The following is a 26,312-nucleotide window of genomic DNA, read 5'->3' on the forward strand; positions in this document are numbered from 1 at the left end:
CCATTCCTATTATCAAGGAGATGCATACATATGTCAAGCCAAATATACAAATGATCCTACATATACTTTATACAGACCCTGAATCATCTGCAGTTTAATTCTAAAAAAAATTACAAAGATTATTCTTCGGTAGCAAAGGTACCGTTTAGCGCACAATCCAGTGATGTCCTTACATCTGCACATAAAAGTAAATGTTTGTATTCTTTGTATAATAAAATAATGTAGCATAAACCTGTAGTAACCTTTAAAACATTTTTTAACATTGGTGCATTTATAATTAGCTTCTAATGATGACAAACGAAATACCTTAGTAATTGGAGAAGAAAGCCAGGTAAATCAGTGTCATCTGTGAAATCAGTGTGCATTATATTAAATAAAGAATAACAGCCTTTTTCAACAGAATGTAATCTATTTTATTTTTTTTAAAGGAAGAAAATAATAATATGAAAACAATAAAAGCAGTTCTTTACACTAGCAGTAAATAAATTTGTACAACCATTCAGTCTGTATAGCATGATGAAATAAATCTACAACGTTTTTTTTATTATTTTTGTGCATTTTAATTATACATACAAACAACAATTACAGGAACTTGTTCACAATGCGTTTCTGCCTGAAGAATGACTATCTGGGAATCCTTATTGGCAATATCCGTGAGTTAATGCTGATTGCCTGGGACTGATAGTACTTCCTTAGGAGAGGCCAGAAGCCCGAATGTATGAACTGTCAACAACTTTATGCATCAAACAACTTCCGAAAGTCTAGGGAAACAGTGCTGGCAGTTAGTTCACTTACACGTCCAAAACTCTGGGCAGTATGTGACTATTAGGTTTTCTTGCCACATTCTTAATATCTTCTTGCAGTCCTTCATGCTCTTCAAACATTTGCCAAGAGGCAATAAAAGTCTCTGTATGTACATCTTATGATATAGTAAAAGTTTTTAGCAATGTTCAGTCACTTTTTATTTTATTCACAGCACTGGAAACCCCTTTTAGTAGGGAATATAAATTTCAATGGCTTATTCACAAATGGGATCCAGATTCAGTGGTTTGGAATACATAGATACCACAGTGAGTTCCTTTAAAATGGCAAACACCGAATTGTGTAAGCTTTTAAATAACATATTTGCATTGTTTCAGGGCCCGTCAGTCTGCAAAAACAAAAATGCAAGAAGAGATCAAGTCTTGAGTGGAGACCGACAAAGTCTAGCCCATGGCAGTGACCATATTGGATGGATGATGAGGTCCAAAGGACAGGCTGGACGGAGGGTGCATTGGTGTTGGTGTGGTCAGCATGTGGCTGGAGTGGCTGAATGGTGAAATGTGGCTGAGTGAAGACATGTGTCTGGATAGGGCAGCAGGACTGAAGGAGCTACTTTTGGGGTAATCATCCAGGGTGTCCTGGATCTTTTTGCTCTTTTTTGACTTGCTGGACATTTTTCGATTTCTGGTCTGAATTCCTTCCTTCTTCATAGTCAAAGGTCTGTTAATCTAAACAGAAAATAATTATTTGGTTTTGTTACTCATTCTTTAGATTGAAACACTTTTGAATCAATAGCAGACAGGTAGAAAGAAAACAAGTTCACAAAGGTCAATACAAAATCATCCACATTACATATATATGCCCTGCCATGTTTCTACCACAACCTCTTTCTTTCCTTTGAGCGCTCACTGCAAGTCTCTAATACTTTTATCACTCTTAGAATGGTGACTCCCGAACAGCACACACAGCATTTTACAGTTTAGTGAACTGGAATTAACACAAAGAGGCCACACAATTCAGGGCCGAGTCTGCTTTACCGACAGCTGTCAGTTTCAGCCAGAAATCACTTCACGTAAAAAAAACTGTCAACATGCACATGCTGCCCTCTGAAGCAACAAGCTGATTGAATTAAGTGGGTGCCACTCACATAACAATTAACACATTCATGTCAAACTGTTCTTTTTTTTGTATCCGTTTCTTTTAATAAAGGGGGACCGAGGCTTGGAGAAGTTTTTCCAATAAAACACCAGTATGCAGCTTTAATAGCCTACTGAGTGAATTGTGCGTAATCCTTGTAGAGGGCAGCGTGTCGTACGTCCCTATTATACAAGTAATTAGCTACGCATGTTGCCAAAGAGGATCGGTGCAAAGACTCAATTTGACACCTGGTGGGCTTTGGCCTCGCCAGGGTTTCTGAATACTGGAACTAAGTTTAAGGAGTGGCATGTAATTAATCATTTTAGTCTTTTTTTGGTCAGGGACTACTGTATAGTAAAACCGTTTAAAACAAATTAGTGTTAAAACTTGCTTACACTACTTTATCACTGTGAGCAGTTTTCTTTTCCCTAAAATGAACTGGAGTCATATTTAATTAAATAGAAAATATGAAAAAAAGAAAATATGATGTATAATACATGAAATGTAGTCCCACACATTTTTCCATTGTGTAAAAGCACAGACCGATCTAACAAATATTCACAAGATGTTTGGTTCCAAATGTTGTCTTCGTTGTGGGACTTTAATGAAACAGAACAAGAGGACCAAGAACGTAAAAAAAGGGAAAAAAAACAGAAATGTCGAGTAGAATTTTACAGACTTTTACAGAGTGAATGGTTAGGAATTTGTTTCCCGCCTTTTTAGAGTAGCACTAACTATTTAAAAGAAATGGGTAGTTTTCTTTAAATAAAAAAACTTCTTTGTGTATGTAACAATAATAAATAAAAGACAGAAAGAAGATTTTGTTTTTTAAAGCTCCCTTAAAGATACATTGCCAGGGTTTGCTGTTTGTTTCTTTTTTAAATAAAAAAAATCTTTACTTCGAGAGATTAAAAATCGTATTTTTTTTTAGTGCGCCACAAAAAATTATAAAACTGCTGCTTGTTACTTATATTATAAAGTCCTCTAACTGAAAAAAAAAATTAATGGCAGAACATTAGATATCTTTCCTTTGCAAATGTAAAAAAATAATGACCTATTTTACGTTACAAAGTCTACAGCACATATCAAAAGAGCGTACTTAATTAAATGAAAATAAAGCAAGCTTAATCTTGCAGACGGATCGTTGTGATTCACACCTGAAGAGAATACCTAGAAGGTGTGAATGTGTAAATATGTTTTTTTTATTATTATTTTTTGGCATCATTACTACATAATTTAGAAGATCGGTATAAATTGTAGGTTCGTTTTAGTATTACATTGCTACATTCATTGTCGTTAGTAACGACATCTATAATGTCTGTTCAAGGTCTTAAACTGTTGGTGTAAAATAAATCTATTAAAAGAAAGAGCACAAAAATAACTGTTAATTTTATTTCTAAAAAGATATGGTGTTTTAAAGTGTCTCATAAAACATTGTATTAATTGTATACTAAGGACATAGCAATTAGAAGCCCCTGACCTCAACTTTAAAACAACCAGCTTGTCTTGTATGTTTTAAATGTTGTAGTATATTCTGTAACTGGTTTTGAAATGGGGCCAAGATATATGGTAAGAAAGATGACTATTTTGTATGTTAACTCTTGTTTCGTGTTATACAGCGACCTTGTAGTTTTTATAATAAACCCATTTTGTCTTATATTTTATCCTCTACATTCTAGAAGGCTGAGCAGCATAACACCAATGGCATGGGAACTCCCAACATTAACACACCCTGGGTGTATATCTTTGGGGTTTTAACTAGCAATAATTTCATACTTTACGTATATATATATATATATATATATATATATATATATATATATATATATATATATATTGAGTTTATGGTGGCAAGCATGTATTGTCCGAATGTATATATAACATATTTTTTAACAGTTATCATTTGGAGACATTGATAACATGGTGAATGGCAAACTCCAAGGTCCGGTAGCATAAACTAAGTTCACTGAGTATAACAAGGTATTATTATCAATCTTGGTTAGGTATATTTCCCCTAGTTGTGAAACAAGCAGAAGCTCCAACTAGAACTTACGTGGCGCTCACAAGCACCAGCCCTGCCATGTTTCTACCACAACCTCTTTCTTTCCTTTGAGCACTCACTGCAAGGTCGACCCTAAAGCAATGCTTTACCTGGAAATTTGCAGGCTAAGGCCACAATACAATAAGACAAACAAATCTATACTAATCACACAATGATTGAAGCTGCCAATTAAGGTGCTAATATCGATTTCCTGCTACAAACATCATCCAACAACCAAAAGCATACTTTTAAGAACACAGAAATGTTCCCTGCAATATACTTACATTGTGCAGTTTGTAGTACAGGCCACATGCATTACATACTGGGTCGCCATTAGCATTCCTCCTCCACAATGTAGTGGTAGTGGTTTGACAGTTTGCACAAGATGTACCTGCCCTTCTAGCTGCAGACTGAAAGAGAAGAAAAAAAGGCATAAATAATTAAGGATGATAACACATACATGTGATACAAAAAGTATTGCAAATATAATGAAACCAGATGGAGATAATGGACTGACTACCTTTCCCATCATCTTCAAAGTGCTGCATGAACAGCAGAATCAGGTCATCCGAGTCCTAAAAACTGTATGTTTCCCACTGGCTGGAGATAGCCTAGGTTGTAGAGGAGCTTTAGACCAGCAACAGCCATTGAGAAACATTGCTTCTACCACATTTAACATGCATCTTGTCATTGTAACACTGGTGCAGTGTTTGTTTCCACTGCACTGGCTTTGGATTTGTAATCATGCAGACCATACTTTGAAGGTGATGACATATAGCTGTATGAGCTTTCTACAGTTCATTTTCTGATTGCTTTTGCCCTTCTCTACAGCTTACTTAATGGTTCAGTTCAGGGAAATTAGTGCTGCTTGGGAGTTATCTACAGAGTTCAGATTTCCGGCAGATTTTTCCTGGGAAGTCTGTTTTACTTATGAGGAGGGAGAAGAGATGGGGGTTTAACTTCCCACCATCAAAGCTATGAGTATTCCCTTCTCCGAGAGGGAGCTTCCTTTTTAAATAACTAGGCCATATAAAACTGGAGTCATACTGGATCGCTATCTTTTTTTAAAGTCATTAAATGCTTGCCGTATTATTTTGTTGTATTTGTATCATTTCATTCAAAAACAGATTGCAGATGTGTTTTATTTCTAACCAACAACATGAATGATAAACCATAAAATGTATTTAGAAGAAAGATATAGTTTTTTAAAGGGGGTATTCAGGAAGCACAGAAGAAGCAACATACATTAATTTCATCCTATAAACTAAATCTGTACTAGTAATGATGTTATACTGAGCTTATTAATTAATTAATTGGAAAGTGTTGTTCCATTGGCAGGGTAGTTTGCTAGGCCATTATCAATAACATAGGTCCTTTTGGGGTAAAGTAATATGCAAAGGTTAGACAGGCCTTATGGATGTGTAGATATCACCACGTGAGTGTTTGTGATCTAGAACACAGACAGGTGGTAAGGATATTAATAATATGGGCCCCAAAGAGTCTAATCCTTCTTACTTGATAACACTTCTTCCGATCACTATAACAAGCCTTTTGGTGGGGATGCCAATTTCCTGCTGAAAGCTTCCCTTCCTGAGCTGGGGAAATTAGAGAAAGAAGAGAATTGGTGTTTGTATGGTAGAATTGAACTTACCAGCCTTCTTTTGGGTTTAATGAGAGGTCGGTTCTGGCCGTTCATTTTGTGATAAAGTCCACATGCATTACATAGATAGTGTCCGGTGCCATCTCTCCGCCACAGGGGTGTTGACGTAGCCCCACAATTTACACACTCCCTGCCTTCTGAAAACAAGATTACACATGGTTGATTTGTGGAAAAGTTTATTGTATCACCTTTAACCCCAACAGGTAGATAATAGAAAAAAAAATGTACATGACATTTATATGTCTTTCCCACCATCACCACTTTCTAACAGGACTAAGCAGAAGCTATTTTAAACAGGGTAACATATTTGATGATTACATCTCGGCAAGGTCAAATTTTTTGTTAATATGCCCCCCCCACTAAAATAATTAAATTAATAAAGGACGTATTGCATTATTTGAAATGGTGTTTGTGGAGCCTCCTTTTCATTCAAACCAGAATAACACAATGGCGTATACACAGTTGGCATTCAAATGGTTAACAGATGGCATTATCCACCTGAATCATCTTATTGTTTTTGCTCCATATGTAACAAACATATGAAGACAGTACAGTTTATTTCCTAGCAACTGGATTCAAATATGACTGGATCATTAACCCCTTAAGGACAATGGGCGGTCCCAAAACCCATTGAAAACAATGCATTTTGAGCCCGTACATGTACGGGCTTTGTCATTAAGGGGTTAATCTTTATTAACTAGGCATGTTTTTTAAAGTTTGCATAGAGTTTAAATGCTTTAGTGAGTTGTAAGAAGTAGTGAGTAGACCGTTACTATCTGTCCCTCCCAATGAAATAACGCAGAGGTATAGGATGGAAATGTCAGACACTAAACAATTTGGCTGTGTGTATATCATTTCTGAGATATTTTGTATATACAGCATGAAATTAGCAAGGACTGCGTACCTTCGACATGCATCATGTATGCGTGATCTTTGAGACCAACTATGGTCTACGGTTACTGGAAACTTGCCTTTGATTCAAATTTGTGATATTCGTTAATCGATCATTTGTTTTACGGCAGTCCTTGTATTAGAAGGTAGGTACATTTTACAAGTGATGGGGGTTGATATAAGTGTAAAAATCACACAGAACATTCTAGAAAATCTGATGGCGGAAAAGAAGCCATTGGCTCATCTAGTCTGCCCATTTTCCTTGCTATAAAAACATTACTTGGACTATCCCATGTGTATTTAAATTCTCTCACTGTATTAATGCTTACCACTACTGGAAATCTGCCGCCCATATCTGCCGCCCTCTTAGTGATGTAAAACTTAACTTACATTACATCTAAACCTCTGACCTCTAGTCTTGACATTTCTGCTCCTTTGAAATATACTTCCCTCTTGTACATTGTTTGAATCAAAGTGCATTTAAATGTTTATGTCATATCTCCTTCTGTCTCTTCTCTCCTCCAAGCTATGCATGTTGAAATTCTTTAGTCTTTCCTGATCATTTTTATCCTGTAAACTATTGACCATTTAGTAGCCTTGGGACCAGAATACCTCTATCATCCTAAATATAGCGTCTCCAGAACTGTACACAAAACTCTAGGTGAAGTCTACTTCTTTCTTGCTGCTTCTAATGCTGGTACTAATGGCTCGAACTTGTTATTTGACTGCCTATCTTTAGGTCCTCATTAATAATTACTTTAATAATTAATTAAATCACGTTACTTTGTTATTGCCAACAGCACTGTACCCTTAGTTCTACGGGTTGCTATAGTGTTTGCACAACTATTACTACTGTGCACAAGAATTAGTCATCACACACAACTCTTTTTATGTGTATACACACAGAAAATGTACTCTTTATTTTGAACTTCTGTTTTGTGGTTAGATGGAATTGTATTGTCTCTTTATTACACTTTAATTCTGTTAGGAACTTAATTCATTTTGGGCATAATTCATTATGAGATTCTGTTACGTCTATTGAATAGGTGTTACAAAGCACTGCGTGCACCAGCGAAAGTGTTTACGTAAATGTATAAATAAGTTAAGTAATTAAATACATAAAGGCACTGAATGTTTTGACGCAGGATGCCTTCAACATACTAAAAACTGGAAATGTAAAATATTTATTATTAATATAATAATATAAATTATTCTGAACATAATATTTAGGCACCTTTTTTCCCCACCAGGTTTTAGTTTATTTTGTAGCTCATTTAGTATGAAGGGTTCTGTGTGATGACCCATATTATAAATAAAAAATTGCTAGACAACAAAAAAGTAGTACTCAGTTTTGGAAACCAAAGGGTAATTTTGCTTTTCCCTACAAAAATCCAGCACTGGATTTTTTAAGCAGATATTTGTATACTAATATTACTTCAGCAAGTTGCGTATAATACTGTTAATCAAATTTGAAATTATTTATTATATTTTTAATTTTTTTTCAAAAAAAAAGCTAGTGCTGGTAAAAAAAAAAAAAATGTTGGTGCATTCTCATTAAATATTTTGCAAACTAGGAATAATGAGTTGAGACACAAACATTTTGTGAGTTAATACGTTACTTCAACTGCTCAAGACAAACTAAACAGTGGGTATTCGATGCGCCTTAAATTATATTCTCACATTATTAATTATTAATAGTCGACAGTGAAGTAAGCGATTAGACTCCCCAAAAAATATTTCTTCCATTTTAAAAAGTCCAGTAATTATATGAGATGGGAAATATTCACAATTATTGATTAATAACATTATTCCACTGAAATTTCTTTAAAAAAAAGTTTAAGATGATCCTCTAATGCTTAACCATTTCCATGTCATTGCATGGGATCATATTAACTGGTAATTAAAAGGTGAAATCACATTGTATGGTAATATTAGAGGCATTTTAAAAGAATTTCAGTATTGGTTACCTGTGTATTGGAAATATACTCTATGCCATCTCACTTTATAGGGTCTGACATTAAATAAAGGTATTAAATATTTCAAAATTAGGTGAAAACCCCAAATATCTGTTACACAACTTAACTGCATATTTATAATAAATGAAATTTATACATTCTATGCTTCTAATTTCCATAATCTTAGTTTTAAATCCAAAATGTGTTCATTAAACTTGCATTCTGTCTCATGGCACCTATTATATTTATCGCCTTTACGTTGAATTTTTTAAGTATCTGTAAAAATATATGTTTTTGGGTTTTTTTTGTTTTTTACCAGACTTTTTCCTATGGAACTGACATTCTTGTATCCCCTATGACAGTCAAATGCTCTGTCACTGCCTTCCTCACTGGGGTTTGATTATATTATGTGTTATTTCAGAAGTGAAAGTATATTATTGCTGACTATACCTTCCTGTGGTAAGTAGCAACGCACTTTAAACAGGAAAACCTTTTAACATTTTGTGTGCTTCAGACAGTAATAACAATAATTCCAAAACACACAGGGCAGATTAGTAAAATGTTAGTTTACCCCCAATTAACTGATGAAGCAGATCATTTAAGTGTAATTTACCCAATCATACCCTAAATTAAAACCATTGATTTAAGAAAGTAACAACTCACCATCCCAATTTTCCTTAATCCCTTTAAAAACTCGTAAACAATTACTTTAGAAAATCTTTTTGGCACCATAACAATAATATGTTTAATTTTGTTGACATTTCTGGCCTCTCGAAACCTTTTAGCTTGGAGATTTCTAAACAATTAAACATTGTCTAGATTGCTGATAACCTTTTGGCTAATTAACATGTAATAATGTCCAGGAAAATCGCCAGTCTGATTTTTTTCCTTTTTTAATAATAATTTCAACATGCCAGACAGAAATGCATTGAATAGGTCTGAGATTTTTCTAACACAATTAGCTTGTGTTCTTTGGTGCTAACAATGCTCCCTCAAGGAGGTAAAAAAGTCAGTTTCTAATACAAATAGGAGAAGACAATATATGTCATTTTACATTAAAATAAGTTGGCAATAGTATGGTAAAGAAACATTTCATAAAATGTTTACAATATTTCCCAGTAACATGTTAAACTCACATATAAGTTTTAGCTGATTTTAAGTTATTTGTGATTTTCTTTTAATAAACTGTGCAAAATATTAAATTGTGTTTATCACATCGGCTCTTAAAACCTTTATCCTGTGGACCTTAACAATATAAATGCAACAGGATATTTTTTTGTGGACTAGGAGGCAAATTCTCCAATGGTTTTCTTTTAGATAAATTTATTTTGAATATCCCATATATTTTCAAGAGAGTATATGTATCCGCTATATTGCACTATATAACATGTATTAATATATATATATATATATATATATATATATACATACATACATTTATATGTATATAGCCACCTATACATGTATACATGTATTTACAAAGAAGTTTCGGTAAAAGGGAAACATAGATTTTTATCATATATGTTGGTATCTGTTACGATATGGGGAAGCTTTCCTGCTATACAGAAAGTAGCTGGCTTGTTTATATGAGCAAGCTAAATGTTAATTTACCAGCTGGCTTTGAAGAGGCTGCTTTGAAAGGCTTAGACAACTTTGAGTCCCTGTTAACTTTAAAGGTAACATTACAGCCTCTTTTGTTTGTCATTTTAAACACAGGCATTCCTGCTCAGTAATGTGTGACAAAATATTGATTTCTATCACCATAGTTATTGCACCTTTTCTTTGCAAAGAAACTCCTCTGAATGGGTTGCCATTCACCGAGGGATTTGAACAACGCTGTGTAAACTGTGGCCTGTGTTACTTTACAGAAGACAAGCAGGATAATAGTTCCTATCAGCTAGAGCAGTTATTGTCAGGATTTTCAGATTGGATATGTGTCATGGGAGTTGCATTCCAGTTGCAAAAGAGGAGAGGCCTAGCTACCTTGTTCTGGATTCTATACATATCTCACTTTCACTAAATTACATTTTTAATTAACCTGTCAGTGAGTTGGACATACATAGGTCCCTAGGCAAGGTCTCAATCACTTTACATATGGAGAATACAAGACATTAAGGTTCTTCCCCCTGGGGGGGGCTGGGGGCTGTGGACTGGATAACACAAACTCACACACACATAGAACCTGCTTAAGTGATGCAGATGGGCCACAGATGACTACCAACAAACATTAATAATAATAATAATAATACATAAACATATATATATATAGTTAAATGTGCATATATATATATATATATATACATGAGTGTTTGCATTTTGTGCCCTGTATTGGTCCCAATTGTTACCTTAATGTTCTGGCATATTAAGGCAGCTAGGAATTGAGAAGCAGGTTCTCCTCATTTTCCCCATTACACAATCAGCTTATTGTGACTGTCCTTGCATGACATAGTGTAATCATTTTTATTTTCAATTGCTGTAAACACTATTGAGGAGAGGTGTGCAGTTAAACCACCCCTTTTTCTTAATAACTTCTAGCAAGGAATGTATTATTACCATTCTTAACCCTACTAATGTCCCTGTTGTGCTTGGTTCAGTCACACACTGAGCAGGCCTCATCCTGCAGTTTAACAGCTGACAGTTTTCTCAGTGCTGTGCTGATCTAGGAGGCCTTTTGAAAAAAAAAAACCCAAATATATAGCTTTTGTATAGTGCAGTTTACCACAACCACAGAGTAACTGCTGTTCCATTGAACCCTAGTTTGTCACTATTCTTACGGCTGTGACAATACAATGTATCTTGTGCATGCATTAACCCTTTCCAGCTTCAATGTACAGCTTCAATGAACAGCTAAACATCTCCCTATGTATTGATCTCCTTTATCTGAAACTTTAGAGCTCCAGCTCCTGCAAGATTCTTTCTCTTTTGGATCAAGAATGTAAATGAATCGAGTTAGTTTTAGACTGCGGATGAGACTGTTGATCACTTTGCAATCACTCTAATGTTTACCGGAGCTTGGGGTTTTGGAAACCACAGTTCATTAGAAACACGAAAAACAAAAAAAACAAAAAATCAGCTGCATTCTTTCAGTGACCTATTTTGCTCAGAGACCATGTTACCCAGCAGCCGATTTACTAAGGATCTGGACCTTCATCGGGATCCTCTCCGCTTAAATGGTTTTATTAAATCACCTGAGCTTTGTGTGTTTACATCAAACTGGGATCTTCACTACAGAATACATTTATTATAAAACCTCTACACCCATTTGTTTATAAATATCGATAATAAATAATAAACTTCTAGATGTGCTTATTACACAATTCAGTGAGACCGATTCGTTTTCTAAATGAAATCTCTAACCATAAACCTTTTCTTAAATAGCTATAAAGCAATGAAATAGTTACTTTTTTATATATTTTTTAATATGTGCCAACATGTGCAGTAGCACAGATAATAATAAAATTAATAATAATAATAATTCTACAAACGAAATCTAGCAATTATTAGAATACATTCCCTGCTTGTAAAAATCACCTAGATGCTCTTGTGACTGATATAGGCTAATGGGGTATATAAATGATTTTTTACAATATTTGTGACCTGGAGCATGTTTGGGTAGTAGTGCCCCAAGTGCCCTTCCCCCGTGCCCAGTGCATGGAGATATTGCCTACTCTGGTCAGCCTGACCACATCCGGACTCTATTAAACTCCTTGGCGCTGGGTAAACAATGAAACTGTCGCGTGCAGCAGTCTGAAAATAATTGGATTAACTCAAATATATCAACTAAATAGAGACAGTCCTAGTTCAGACAGGCAAAGTAAATGTTACCCTGGAAAACCCCTCCAAAACACATCTCATCCCATGCCAGGCTCTGACATTATTAGTTTTATTTTCTCTCTCTCCCTATGATGTCATTTTAAACAGAACTAAAAACAAGAAAAGCTCCATGATTTCATACATGTAGCTTCTCTAACCATTTCATGTTATATATATATATATATATATATATATATATATATATATATATATATATATCCCATTTTAGGAACTAAAGTGATTCATTCAAGTCTAGATTTATTTTGGAAGCTGTGATATCAGGCAAGCTTAATTTCTAAACAGCACTGAATGGATTCTCTTATATATATAATCATGCCATTGAGTAATTTATTTTACTGAGCCCATATAAATTTGCTATTATTTGTATGGTTCACATGAGGGGCTATATTACATTATAAAAATTACAATTAAAAAAACTAGATTATATTGCTGGCTAACCTGAGATTTGGCTTTTCAATGCAAAGCATCTAGATCCTATAAATCTTAAGAATGCCATGTAGGTCTAACACAGTGGTCTGTTTCACCCCCCCGGTCCCCCAATTTGTCATCTTCAATAATCCTTGTATACTAATGGATTTATTAAATTGGACAGCCATAAGCATTCAATCTGGCTAGGGACTTGGCTTTTAAATTATATCAGCATGAGCCTGATTTTATATAAGTTTTATATCATTTTGCACAAGTTGGCCTCCACATTTCCAGGGAACAGTAGCCAGGTTCTCAACCTCTAATATATTTTGTTTATGAAAGTTAAGCTTAAAAAGTGACAATAAAACCAACTAAGAAAAGAGACCTCATTGAAGGCACCACAGATGAAGAGGTTAACGCACAAGAAAAATAAATGATGAGGATACAACTGTGGAAGAGTCCTACCTGTGCTTGAACGTGTTTTGGGCCTTGACTTGCAGGCAAAACTCGTTGGAGAGCCTCCCAAAAGGCTGCTTGGAGGGAAGAGCCCGGGACTGTATTCTTGGACATAGGATGGGTAGCTGGAAATAGAATGGTGGGCAGAAGAAGATGCTCCTCCAAGTGAAGCCATGCTACTCCTGGCGTGAGAGGATTCCAGTTTCATGGACTCTGCCAGAGATACTTGGTATTTAACGCATTCCTTCTCCTCCTGCCGACTCGAAGCACTGGATCCAGAGGTGGAGATAGAAGGGTCCGGGGAGACATCTTTTGGGGGAGTAGGGGGGAAGGTGAAGAGATGTGGGCTGGAATGTCCGGCGGCCAGGGATGAGGAGGAAGCCGGGGGATAGACCGAAAGAGGTCCAGGGGAGCTGTGATGGATGGAAGTCTTAGAAAAGGGGGGCAGATTCCATGGTGAAGCGGAATGGGGTCCTCCAAGAGCCTTACTGCCATCCAGCCAACTGTGCAGGAGAGGAGGGCGGCACACCTGGCTCCCTAAATAAACACAGTCACAAAGTGAGATTATAGGGGAGCCAATATAGATATATATACATTTAACCTTAGCCTGAAATATCTGCATCTCAAATTCACATCATTCCTAACCATCTGTATATTATTGTTTCTGCTTGTTAACGAAAATCGGTTAATTCGCTTTGATTCTATGTACGCCCTGAGCCCTAATTTAGAGTTATATACGCGTGAAATTATCCTTCACTTTGCGCATTCGATTGCGCTAAATTATTAAGTATGGAGATGTAATTAAACTGTGCCGTTACTTAACCTCCTGTCTGAAACTAAATAGCCCAAAGTTGCCGGGTTTAATTTAACGGGAAATAGAAAAAACATGAATATTTCAGGTCTGCAGTTAAAAACCCCCCAGAAATGGTTACATATTGCAACCATATAAATTGTCTCCAAATTAGTAACATCTCGTCCTATCGTTTTCAGGGCGTTATAGACTTTTTAAGCTAATGTTTTATATATCAAACATAAATCTTCGATTAAATTATATATATATATATATATATATAATTTTAAATCTATTAATATGTATAGACGGATATTAATTGACTATATAATAACTCAATATATAGAGAGAGCGAGAGAGAGAGATGGATTTTACTTGACTATATTATAAATCAATTAATATCTATAGATGGATAATAATTGACTATATATATATATATATATATATAGATAGATAGATAGATAGATAGATAGATAGATAGATAGATAGATAGATAGATAGATAGATGTACATAATGTATAATAGTCATTACATAGTTTCTAATGAAATGGAGAGATCCTCTGTGTGCAACAGGTAAGAACCCAAGAAAGGAAGAGGAGGAGAGAAGATATCTAGACAAACAAAACTAGTGCAGGAAACTGGTCTGATAAAAAAAATCCCAAATGTGTGAAAATACTAGACATACTCTATGTTTTTGTTCCAAGTGTACTCAGCAAGTTTATGAACCAGATTTATATTATGAGCAACAGGTCATTGGATTCAAAGAGAAAACTGCATACTGATAGCAGCGGTCACTGTGACACTTGGATATACTCAGGGTGCCTAGACTAATATTTGTAAAGTGTATGGGTCAAATAAATGCACTGCGGAAGTCTCAAAACAATGCACTGTATAGCAATGCTTCGCTTTTCGCCTGAATTACCCTGATGATGGATGGATGGATAGATAGATAGATAGATAGATAGATAGATAGATAGATAGATAGATAGATAGATAGATAGAGCTGATATAATTAAATAACATAAATAAAACAAATTAAAAATAAAACAGGATTGCTTTTTGGAATTTTGGATGAAATACGGTATAGAATTATGTAAATCGTTTAAAATCACCGGCGTGCCTATGTGTCAACTTAATAAATAAGGTGCGTGTATATAAATATATATATATATATATTTATATATATATATATATAATATATCATGTGGTCTGCTTTAGCTGAGAATACAGGTATGCTATTCCTATCGCAGAATGTGTGTTCGGATGGCAACGATCTGTAGCGTCAGGCTGTAACCCCCCAGGTGCACTTACCGTGGTGGGCTGATGGGTATCTCTGCACCGCTCGGACTGAGTTGCCGTAGTATGCCGGGACGTGGTTTCCTTGGCTGTCGATGTTGAAGAGCACATCCACTTCTTCGGCCAGAGGGTACTGAGAGGGGTCCATGTAGGTGTGTCCCAGCGCGTGGTGATGGGAGTCGGGGTGCTGTCCATTTAATACGGCTGGGTGATGGTGACTGACCCACCGAGGCTGGTCTGCAGTGACCTCCATCATAAAGTCCCAAATCTAGACGCTGCAGTTAGCGAAGTTCTTAATGCGCTCCAAATCCACGCAAATATCAAAGTATTAAGTCCAACGAGGAAAGGGAGAACCAAATCCAATGACGGTTATCACCTATAAGGAAGAGAACAGTGACTTAGGAAGCACCTTTCAAACAGCAATGAAATGCAGTTGGCGAAGTTCTGTTAGAAGGAGACCGGTGTGCGCGCTGATCTGTCCGATGTCACCTTAGCGGTGCCACCTTGTGAACTGAAGGACCTCCTGGAGTGACTGAAGTCTCATACTCAAAAAAGTTCAGCTAAAAAAAAAACCTACAAAAGCTGGAGGGAAGGAGGTGTGCGATCCAAGGAGAGGGAGTTCAGACTGAGCGATCGGATCTTGGCTTTTTCTCCCTCTATGTGTTTTTTTTTTTTTTTTTTTTTTTTTACAGTGAAGGCATTCTTTCTGAAAGTAGCAGGATGGCGCCAGGCGGCTCAATGCTTGCAGACAGCTGTGGCGAGACGCAACTTAAGGAGGGTTCCACTGTCATCAGGACTTGAGGGGAGGGGATTGTCACAGGGAGGGAATAGGACACCCTACCTCAGCCCCTCCCCTCCTCATTGTCTCCCCTCCACCTCAAACAAGAGCAGGGGGTACATTACTATTTACAAAATCATTACAAAGTACACAAGCACTCAAACACATGTGTTCCTATATATATATATACACACACACAAATAAAAATATATATATATATATATAAACACACAAACTGCAAACTGTATATATATATAGATATATATATATATATATATATATATATATATATATATATATATATATATATATATATATATCTATATATATATACAGTTTGCAGTTTGTGTGTTTATATATATATTTATATTTGTGTATTTGTGGATATATATATATCCACACACTAATAAATATATATGTATATAGCAAAATTCTACAAACTTCAAACTGTATATATATACAAAAAAAAAATAATATAAAAATTCTATATAATTCTATATGTAGAGATTATTTTGTTTCAATTTTTTATTGAAAACAAAATTGATATGTATAGCATATGGATGTATTTATATAAAATATATGATATATATATATGATATTTATGTATATCTATCTAGATAGATAGATAGAAAATATAGCTCTCTATATATATATATATATATATACAGGTATCGCTCTTAATTCGCTATAGCTTAACTTGGTGTGTAACTGTAAAATATTTGGCTTGTCCCCACTTGGTTTTCGATAAGAGCAGGTATGGAAATTTAGAGATAAAAGATAAATCACAATCGAGAGAGAGATGTTGTAGAAATCGGTTTAGAAAGTAACATTTAACAGAAATGTACGAAATATGTCTGTATGGTTTCTTTAAAACCGATAAATTTCCTAAGTAGATGTCTGATAAATCGTAAGCAGATCACTCCATAAATGTGTATCCGCGAACTTTTATTGAGAAGATATTACAGGTCCCATCCTACAGGAGTTACTGAGAATCGATGTAATATAATTTCCCTGGCTGATGCATCATTCTCCTTATTAATATCTTACATGCTTTTTCCACGTATTGCGGAGGTACACTACACAGTCGTATTTTTTTGAAAGGTGGGGGTAAGAACCATTACAGAATAAACCGGTTCTGAGTATTGTGCTGCGGGTTAGCGATTGGCTGGAAAGTACAGGTCGGTAACCCTCCTGTTGCTCAGTGCGTTGAGTTACTGCGCCCCCTAGCGGTGAATTAATTGCACGCTGAAATCGTTCGGGATATATTGTAACCCATCCGGGCAGCAGGCGCTCCTAGTAGGGCACTTAACCCGGGTGCGGTGGAGGGGTGTATACATTAATCCATGCTGACTCCAGCTTAGTCGTGGCTCATATATGTTTATTGTGTAAATGAATACATTCATAAAGTCCATCAATTATAATTCTGGCTATTTGACTGTGTAGCTTGCCCTCTGCCCCATTTAAACTCTTCTGTAGCTTTGACTTCTATCTCCCCCTACAAGTAATTCCCCTCCAAGTTTTGTTCTGTCCATCTCCTCTCTTTTTTTTCCTCATCTCCCTCTATCAGCATTCTACCGTCACCTTCTAACTTTTCCCACCATACATTATTTCTAGATCCCTGCCCAAGTCATTCTCATTGTAGATTTAGTTTCCCTCTCTTCTCACTCTTCTTTCTCTCCCATCACACGCACTAGTTTATTTTTTCCATCCGATCATGGTTCTGCAGAAAACTATTCATTTCACTTTCCAGATTTCCACCCACAAGTTCCTTCCTACTGACACTGTAATGTATATATCACTATATATTAAATTGATCATATGGCACTCTGGCTTTCTAAATCAGATAAGCGTTCATTGAATGAACCCTGGATGCTCGGTTCATGCATAAATAATATCTCACATCCCTCGCAGGGTTTTTTTTCCCTTAGTGCTCCAAACGTAATTCTTAGCAAATGATTTTCAGTGCCCTAACTATATATATAATGACGTATACACTGGATGTAGATCATATATCACTTTTTTGGTTAGGAAGCTGTAATGTTTTTTTTCTATTGTTTTATACGATGTGGAAGAAGAATTACAGATCATTTCATTGCTTTAATGTGAGCAGAGAAAAGATGGAAACAGGTAAGATATATAAATAAGATATATTGTTACAATATGAATCATCTCCTTTGGATATCACATATACATAAGGGGACTTGATCCTATAGGTATCGAATTCTGTCCGTATATATTTATTGGAAATCTTCTATATACAATGTTTCACAACGATTACAAATACAAGCTCACACGGAGAACAAACACTTGATGGTAAATTACCCCCAGAGAGCTTATAGCAATATCTTTATGTATATCGTGTGAAAATGCTAAGCAATGAATAGGAAATTACATGGTTAATTACATTAATAAATAGCTGATCTGTGATGCCAATGACTGGGTATTTACATCCATTATGTAGATAGATAAATATACATTGATGAATATATCTACATACACATATCCCATATATATGCTATACATTTTATAGTATATGTGCTGATTGTGTCAGCCATGGGATCTAGAAAGAGATGGGATTCTGGAGTTGCAGTGTCCAGTTCCCAGCCTGTCCTCCCCAATTTAGGAATGGGAGGTTGCTCTTTTGATGCTATGCATTGCCCTGCACTGGCCAGTCTGGCCGACGCCAGGAACCGTGACGTCACGCCACAAGTAAACATCCAGAAATGAAGCCAAGGGAACTTTATTATATTAGCCCTGGCAGAGAGAAAAGCCCACTAATCCGGGTCATCTCTTTTGCACGCTTGCCTTTTCTAAACAGCTGGCTGGTAGGGCAATGATCCTAATAGCCGCTAGATTGCCAGTAACAGCACGGTTGTGAGCACCACTAGCACTGAGTGCTCCCCTCTACTACGAGTGACGCTTGAATGGAATTCGTTTTGCGTCAAAAGCTGCCGTTCCCATAGTTTATCTGTTCAGTCCCGTTTGTGACTTACTGATTGACCTCGCGTGAGTCACTGCAGCTTTAGCTCGCTAATACTCAGATCGCTTTAAAGAGCCCAAAACCATTGAACATGTCACTCTTTAGTCTGCCCAAGGCTGTCTCTTGACTGTTTACTTAAGAGCGTCCGATAACAGTACAAGGGGTATTGCTAAATATCGTTACAGCGCCGTATATACAATCCCGACACCCTTTGGGTTGAACATTTTTTTTCACGTTTGTCCTAAAAAAATAAAACCAACACAAAATTAAAAAACAAAAGCTACCGTAAGATTGGAGCGCGTCCAGAAATTCCCATGAAACAATTAATCCTGGCAGTTTGATTGGTTTATTTAAGAAAGGAAGAAGTTAATAATGGAACTTGGATCGCCGTTAACGAGAACAGAAAACGCTGCAACGAATAAAGGGGTTAACTCTTCAAGTACCAGCCGTTTTGTGATGATGGTGATAGAAAGATAGATATCTAGATGATATTGATAAGTGTTGCTGGGTCCAAGAGAGGGTCAGATGATGAAGATGGTGGTGAAGATGTAGAATGGAGAACTGTAGGCTGGAATCCGATGAGCACTTACCCGCTGGGCAATGTGACCATTGAACCCACCCCACCCGCTCCTAATTGACACGACTAATAGACGCCTTTGTCTGGGCAATTAGCAAAAACAATAGTAGAGAAAAGGGGCGTTTAATTTGGTTTGAAGTGGAGAGACAGAGCTCCGAGATCCCCGCTGATTGTGTATGTATTCACGCTGAGAGCTAACTGGCCACAAGGCCCAGGGGGTTAACACGGCATGGCAGACAGGAGGGTGAAGCAGAGCTGTGGGGTGACTTGTCACACAGAGATCCTCCTGATATCCCACCCAGGGAGCCTGCAGCCCTGGGTGGGGAGAAATGACCGTTTAACCCAGACGTCTCTTTAAATCAAAGAAATAATGTCCAACAACAACCCATTCCTGGGATTTAAATGTGAGGCTATGCAAACTCTGTCTGCAGAGGATTACAACCCTTATCTAGCCCAATCGCAGACTATGGAGCCCTTAGGAGAGCAGCTGGATTTGGGGTTTCTCTTTCCCGGATCATAAATCCAGTAAAATATCAGTCGTACAAATTAAAGAATTCTTGTTAAAGGGATATCTGCAGGCAATCGCTGGGCTTTTGGTGTCTCTCCTTATAGTATCTGGTTTTTGAATCATAAACTAAATAACAGAAAACCTAAAAAAAAAACTCTATTCACAATTATTAGATTCCAATTAGACTACTTTTCTAATTTGTGGAAAGGGTCATGATAACCCAGGAATGTGTCCTGTGTGAGGCGATCACTGGGCTGGAGATATGACCCCAAAAAAGATCAATTGAGATTAAGATTGAGAGCGCCTTTGTGTACGTGAAAAATGGACATTTATTCGGGTCCTTTTCCAAAAAAAAAGAAGATCCAAGCCTGAAACACTCGTGGTTTCTGATAAACTAGTTATCTTTTCTCTATTCAAATTTGCCCTCCTCCCTGGGGCAAACACCAAATTGCTGGAGACAGCCTGTGAATAACCGGCTCACAGTGGGAACGTTTTTAGCGATCGGCGAGATAAAGCGCAATCTTATTTGCACGTCCTCATCTCCAGCATTCGAAGGGTTATTTATTTCTCAGGAAATGAAAATGACGTCAGCCTTACGCCATGTGTATTCAAGAAACGAATCCCGATTCCTAGCGATAGCTTTCAAGCCCATATAAGCCTAACAGCATCCGCGAGTAATGAAGAGCAGTAGTTGGATTACAGCGAAGTTACAAAGCAAGGGTCAGAAACATCAAGCAACAGGAAGTCAACAGAACTGCTCACTTGAAACAATGGAGCCCAACAGATCTAGAGTGAATTGTTTGAGTTCGATAGTCTTTTGAAGTGAAGGACTCAAGTGGCCAGAGGTTTCTTCTACACCTGGTCTGAATTTCCATGTGTCCCCTTGTTGGGGGCTGTAGATGAAACCCCTTGAATACCACCGAGTTAAAGAGATCGTGGCAGGATTAGGTTACGTTTGATTTAACAGGGTCCTGTGGTAGTACAGGTAAAGCTGTATAAACAGCCCTGGGCTGAGTATCCAAGGGTTATAGAGAGGACACGGCCCGGGGCAGAGCTCAGAATACTTTCCTATGTAAAACAACTTCTGTTCAGCCTAAATAGGAAAATAGAGGATAATTGTGCGCACAGAGAGCAGCCCAGATTGGGGTGCACCCCCCCCCTTTAACACTTTGACTGACCGATGGGTGAATAGCTTTATAGTGGATTGTTCTCCCCTCTGTCACTTAAACAGTTAATGAAAATGCTGATCTTGGCAGTTCACGGTTCCAGGTCTCAAAGCAGACCCGGGCTGGAAACTTACAGGAGCATTTTCTGCGCGTCTAAAATGTGGACGGTAGCCGGGAATTGGGAATAAGATCTTCAGGACAGGGCATAATAAATCTTATTTATTTTAATTTACCGTTATTGTTTTTAAAGCTTGATTACGCGTTTCTGAGGCGCTTCGCGTAATAAAAAATAATATTAATATTATTATTAATAATAATAATAGATTAATTATAAATCGTATTATTATTAACATTGTTGGATCCCTTTTTCCTGTTCATTTGAATAAGTTATTTATGACACGAATGGAAAACGGATTATAGGTATTTTGTCTGCCTCTAGCTGAGACTAAATGTGTTTTAGTTAAATGTCTCCAGAGGCCATTGAGAACAGCTCAACTGCCACATTTCTCCACTTGAATGTAAACATTTAACATCCAAGCCCTTGACTATCACATGCCTATATCCAGGACTGGACAGGGGGAGAGCAGCCCAGCAGTGTAGTGCAGGTGATAACATGGGGTGATCTCTGGTACAGAACCATTTGGGGGGCTCATCTCTCTCAAATGATTTAATAATAGCTGTAGTAGCTCATAGTACAGCGATGCCAAGCACAATAGATTCCTGGCCGTGTGACTGACGCCTAGCCAGTCTTTCTTTATGGTGTAGGAAGGAATTGCACGATTAACCCTTTAAAGCTTAACAAAAAAACAAGTGAATGGGTTTCAATTACATTATCTGTAACTGAATGTCATATAATAGCCAAGTTAAAGGTTCATGACACAGTTTGAAGAATGTAAAATGATTGGCTAAAATTGAGGGGTGTAATGCATCCCCTGATTTCTCTGAAACCTTACCCATTGTATATCAATCGCTTTAACGATTCATAAAGCCTCAATCCGGTTAACAGCCAGATGACCACCCACTGATCAGAATATTACTGCAGATAAGAAGCTGTGGGCACATCTAGTCTGCCCATTTCCCTGTCCCAAAAATCACAAAGCTCTAATGCCTGCAATAATACTTAAGTGGATGTACCGGGATTAAAGGTGTTTTTTACACGCGTGTGTGCTCACGTGTATTTTATACCTACACAGTAAACCCTAGTATGCAATAGGTACCTATACATAGAAGGTATATAGTACAGTCCCCCTGGCATTATTGGCATACAGTCCTCTGGTACCCGGCCATGACACTATTTCTCACAACATATATATAACATTATCTTTCTAAGAATCTCTGTGAACCGATGCTTCATAGATTAAATCAGAAAGATAATAATAATTCCACCGAAAGGACACAAAATCAACACGAATGGAGCTGCAAGACCCACGCACTTACTGCATTTCTGAACAGCTTGTGGTTTCTGCCACAGATTGTATGTCGCGATCTCAAAACTGGTTATAAAATGAATACACAAAAAATAAAATGTAACAAAGTAGAAACCCATTTTACAGCTCAAAAGGCGAGACGTTAAACGAAATACTTAGTAGATCGCAATATTCGTGTCTATCTATCTATCTATCTATCTATCTATCTATCTATCTATCTATCTATCTATCTATCTATCTATCTATCATCTATCTATCTATCTATCTATCTATCTATCTATCTATCTATCTTTCTATATATCGCGTATCAATCCAATAATACAAACTCAAGAATTAATAGCAAATATTTCCTCTTTACGCGTCAAGTTAGAACTTGCTTAGGTTGAACTGCATGACGCGTTAAGTATATAGGTGTAATGCATATTTAACCTCTGATCCCCTGCAATACATCATGGCTCTTTGCTGCTGGTCATGTACATCCACCTTACAAGGCTGGACAGAGAGATGAATGGTTTGGTGTGGGAAAAACAACTATATGTCATTCTCAATATCATATAATTCCATCAGCTAAATTAAAAAAAAATGTCTATTCATTTATTATTGAATAATATAATGAATATTGTTTTTGAAATATGTAACTGATCTTAAGAATCAGATTAATGAACTAAAACTATGAATTGCTGATTTTACATTCTATAATGTGTCTGTTGGTCTGTATGTATCGAAACGTATCAAATCTTTCTCCCTGAATATATATACATATAAATACGTCTAAAATTATAGATACAGTTCTAAAATATTAATGTATAGAAACATACAATTAGATTAGAATATAATAATTTAGAAGAATACTGTAATTACATAAATTAACATTTATTTGTAAAATGTATCTTTTTTTCGGTAAGATTGTTAAAATAAATACAATTACCCCTTAGTCTTTGTAGTATGGACCTTTTTTTATTTTTTTTTTATTTTTTATCTGTCTTGGGAACAGACAACCAGCTACACCCAGCTGATTAACACCGCGACACATAATGAAGAGGCAATTGTAAGGGTATAATTTACACTAAGGATCGGAGAGCAGATCATTCATACAGCTGGACATTTCCCAAACCTGCCCTCCCTAACAGCCGCCAAATCTAATAATACCCCCTTTTTACTTGCTTCAACCATTTTAAAGAATACCATTCTAATTGCTCCAAACAGTTCCATTTTCCACTTAAACCGCTGTACATCAGTGCAAATTGAATCCAAACACCCACCATAGTCTGATCTTGCAGATTTGGGTTTTTGTCGGAAGGGCTCGTGATGTATGCATATTTTAACATGACATGCATTACCCTAGAGCTAGTAACATTATAATACTGCAGCCCACACAAGAATATTATTTACAGGAAAATCTGGAATACAATGTTAACCCTCACAGTGCCAGAGACCTTTTGAACAAAGCATTCTCCTGCCTTAGAAGGGGTTAAAATCCATAGTCTCCCCTCTTGTGCTCTTACTGGTGCTGTGGAAATCAGAGCTCAATGGAAAACCATTGCAAGGTCAGTCAAAAGAAGTAAAAATCCTTAAAATGACTAAACCGACTAGATAGCAATAACAGACGAGTTATAGGTTACCCTAGACGCATGCTGTCCCTTTAAGGCAAACATCACATTCTAATTCTCTCCACGTGGAAGGAAAGACTGCAGAAAAGCAGAAGGAGAAAGAATGGTATATTTACTGACCTGCTCAGCTCAGGCTTGGCAGCTGCTTCATATATATTTTTTTTCCTCTTCTTTCTGTGATCTCTTGAAGATCTGAAGCAGAAGTGACAGACAGATTGCACTGGTTATGGCATTTAAAGCTCAAGTGAGAAATAAAAAATCTGCAAAATCAACCTCCTCCTACCCACCCAGAGATCTGACCTTCTACTGGAGGAAAAGAGCTCAACTCTTCCGGGTTGGAAAAAACGGGCAAATCCACAATTTTAGCTGCAATATAAGCTTTTTCTTTGGCAAATTACACAAAAATCACCATCCATAAACACACTGATGCTTGATCGTTAAACCATTATAATGCCATTTACCCAAACTAACAAGAGCTGTCACAGAGCAAGCAGGGTGCTTATAGCTAGAAATGCTACGCTTTTTAATCCCATCAAATAAAAGCTGCTAAGACATATAGAAATATCATTTCAAGGAAACACCTTCAAGACAGCTCACCGGTCTATTTTCCGTATAAATAGCTACATTATTATTGTTATTATTATTGTTATTATTATTGTTGTTAATAATTCCATGTGGCTTAAACAATTTAAAAACATGAATCAAAATACTGAAAATATTATCTAACCTGGACACGATCTAACGATGTCAACACGGACAGGACATGCAGGGGAAAAAAAGGACTCAAAGGCATGTATATGTATGTGTGTGTATATATATATATATATATATATATATATATATATATATATATATAGACGCATGTATATTCTAATCTGAATGAGAGCAACAGTATTGATTTGCGCACCAAGAATAAACAGATTTTAGAAAATTCAGTGAAACCCTATTGATCGTAATTTTAGGGTGACAGACGTCATACCTGTAGGGTGATCAATCAACTATGAGCATTTCCAGCATTGTGTTATCGCTGCGTTATTTAAATTTCATTACCAAAGACAATGATGTTTAAACCTCAGGATCTGTTGTATCGGTTCAACGTTGCGATCGCATAAAAATATCACAAATACTATAATGTATCGACAGAAAATAAATGAGGTATAAATAAAATAAACCAAAGTAACAAAATATTGTATCATTGAAATAAAGAAAATGTATCGTGGTCATCATAACTGATGATTAGTTCCTTGGCAGCTCTAAAATGCAGAAATTCGTTTCTGCACAATTAAAACTGTTGCCCTATCTGCTGCCAAGACAGGGAGCCATTACCAAATACCACCGTGACTTGGTACCCAGTGACTGCATTGTGGTATATCATAATATAACATATAACATGACATATCAACATAATTGGTAAGTGATATCTTAAACATATATTAGTGTGCACATGGTAATACTGAATGTTAAATGCGAAACATTTTAAGATATTAAAGATAGAGAGTAGAAAAAATATTACCTGCAGTTTTTTGATCTGGATCCAGTCTAGAGCCCAGGGACCCCCAAATACCAAAACATACAGGGGTTCTGCCCTGTAGCCAGGGACGATGATGTATTACCAAGGATCAGAGGTTTGCAAGTTCAAGCCCAAAAGATAGCAGGGGTTATGAGCTGGTTAGCACACTCCATTTAGCTGCTAGCATTTAACAAATAACAACACCCCCACCTTCAGGAGACAGCAGCAAAAAGAAATGGAGACACTGTGTTCTCTCCAGCTCACAGGGGATCTTTATGCACATATTCATAAACTAATTCTGAAGCAATAGGCTAATCTCGCATGGGTTCCAGTGTATTTATTGGGGTCTACAATATATTTGTTATGTTAGCCCAGCCCCCCATTGATAACTACCCTCACACAGATAGATACAGTCTCTTTTGGGTTCTGTCTCTGCCAAGGCTGACAGGTGTCCAAATTTGTTATAAGAACCAAGAATATCAGAGCCTGTTTCAGTTTAGGACCCTCTGATCAAGAAAATGTGCAT

The 26,312-nt window shown here is 36.6% G+C and overlaps 1 protein-coding gene across 3 annotated transcripts; it reads right to left on the minus strand.

Moving 5' to 3' along the window:
* Nucleotides 1-389: 389 nt before the first annotated feature.
* Nucleotides 390-26,136, minus strand: GATA3 (GATA binding protein 3). Of its 3 annotated transcripts, XM_053465417.1 has the most exons (7): nt 25,790-26,136; nt 24,397-24,468; nt 15,246-15,606; nt 13,154-13,681; nt 5,592-5,737; nt 4,225-4,350; nt 390-1,490 (listed from the first exon to the last, which is right to left on the minus strand). In XM_053465417.1, the coding sequence occupies exons 3-7, from the start codon at nt 15,484-15,486 to the stop codon at nt 1,206-1,208; spliced, it is 1,326 nt and encodes a 441-aa protein (XP_053321392.1). In that variant the 5' UTR covers nt 15,487-15,606; nt 24,397-24,468; nt 25,790-26,136; the 3' UTR covers nt 390-1,205. The 3 variants fall into 3 exon arrangements, with proteins under 3 accessions (XP_053321392.1, XP_053321394.1, XP_053321393.1); XM_053465419.1 differs by lacking the exons at nt 5,592-5,737; nt 24,397-24,468; nt 25,790-26,136 and adding an exon at nt 5,456-5,535 and having other exon boundaries at nt 15,246-16,199; XM_053465418.1 differs by lacking the exons at nt 24,397-24,468; nt 25,790-26,136 and having other exon boundaries at nt 5,592-5,734; nt 15,246-16,199.
* Between the last annotated feature and the right edge of the window lie 176 nt (nt 26,137-26,312).

The sequence above is a fragment of the Spea bombifrons genome, chromosome 4, assembly GCF_027358695.1.
Source record: "Spea bombifrons isolate aSpeBom1 chromosome 4, aSpeBom1.2.pri, whole genome shotgun sequence".
Lineage (NCBI taxonomy): Eukaryota > Metazoa > Chordata > Amphibia > Anura > Pelobatidae > Spea > Spea bombifrons.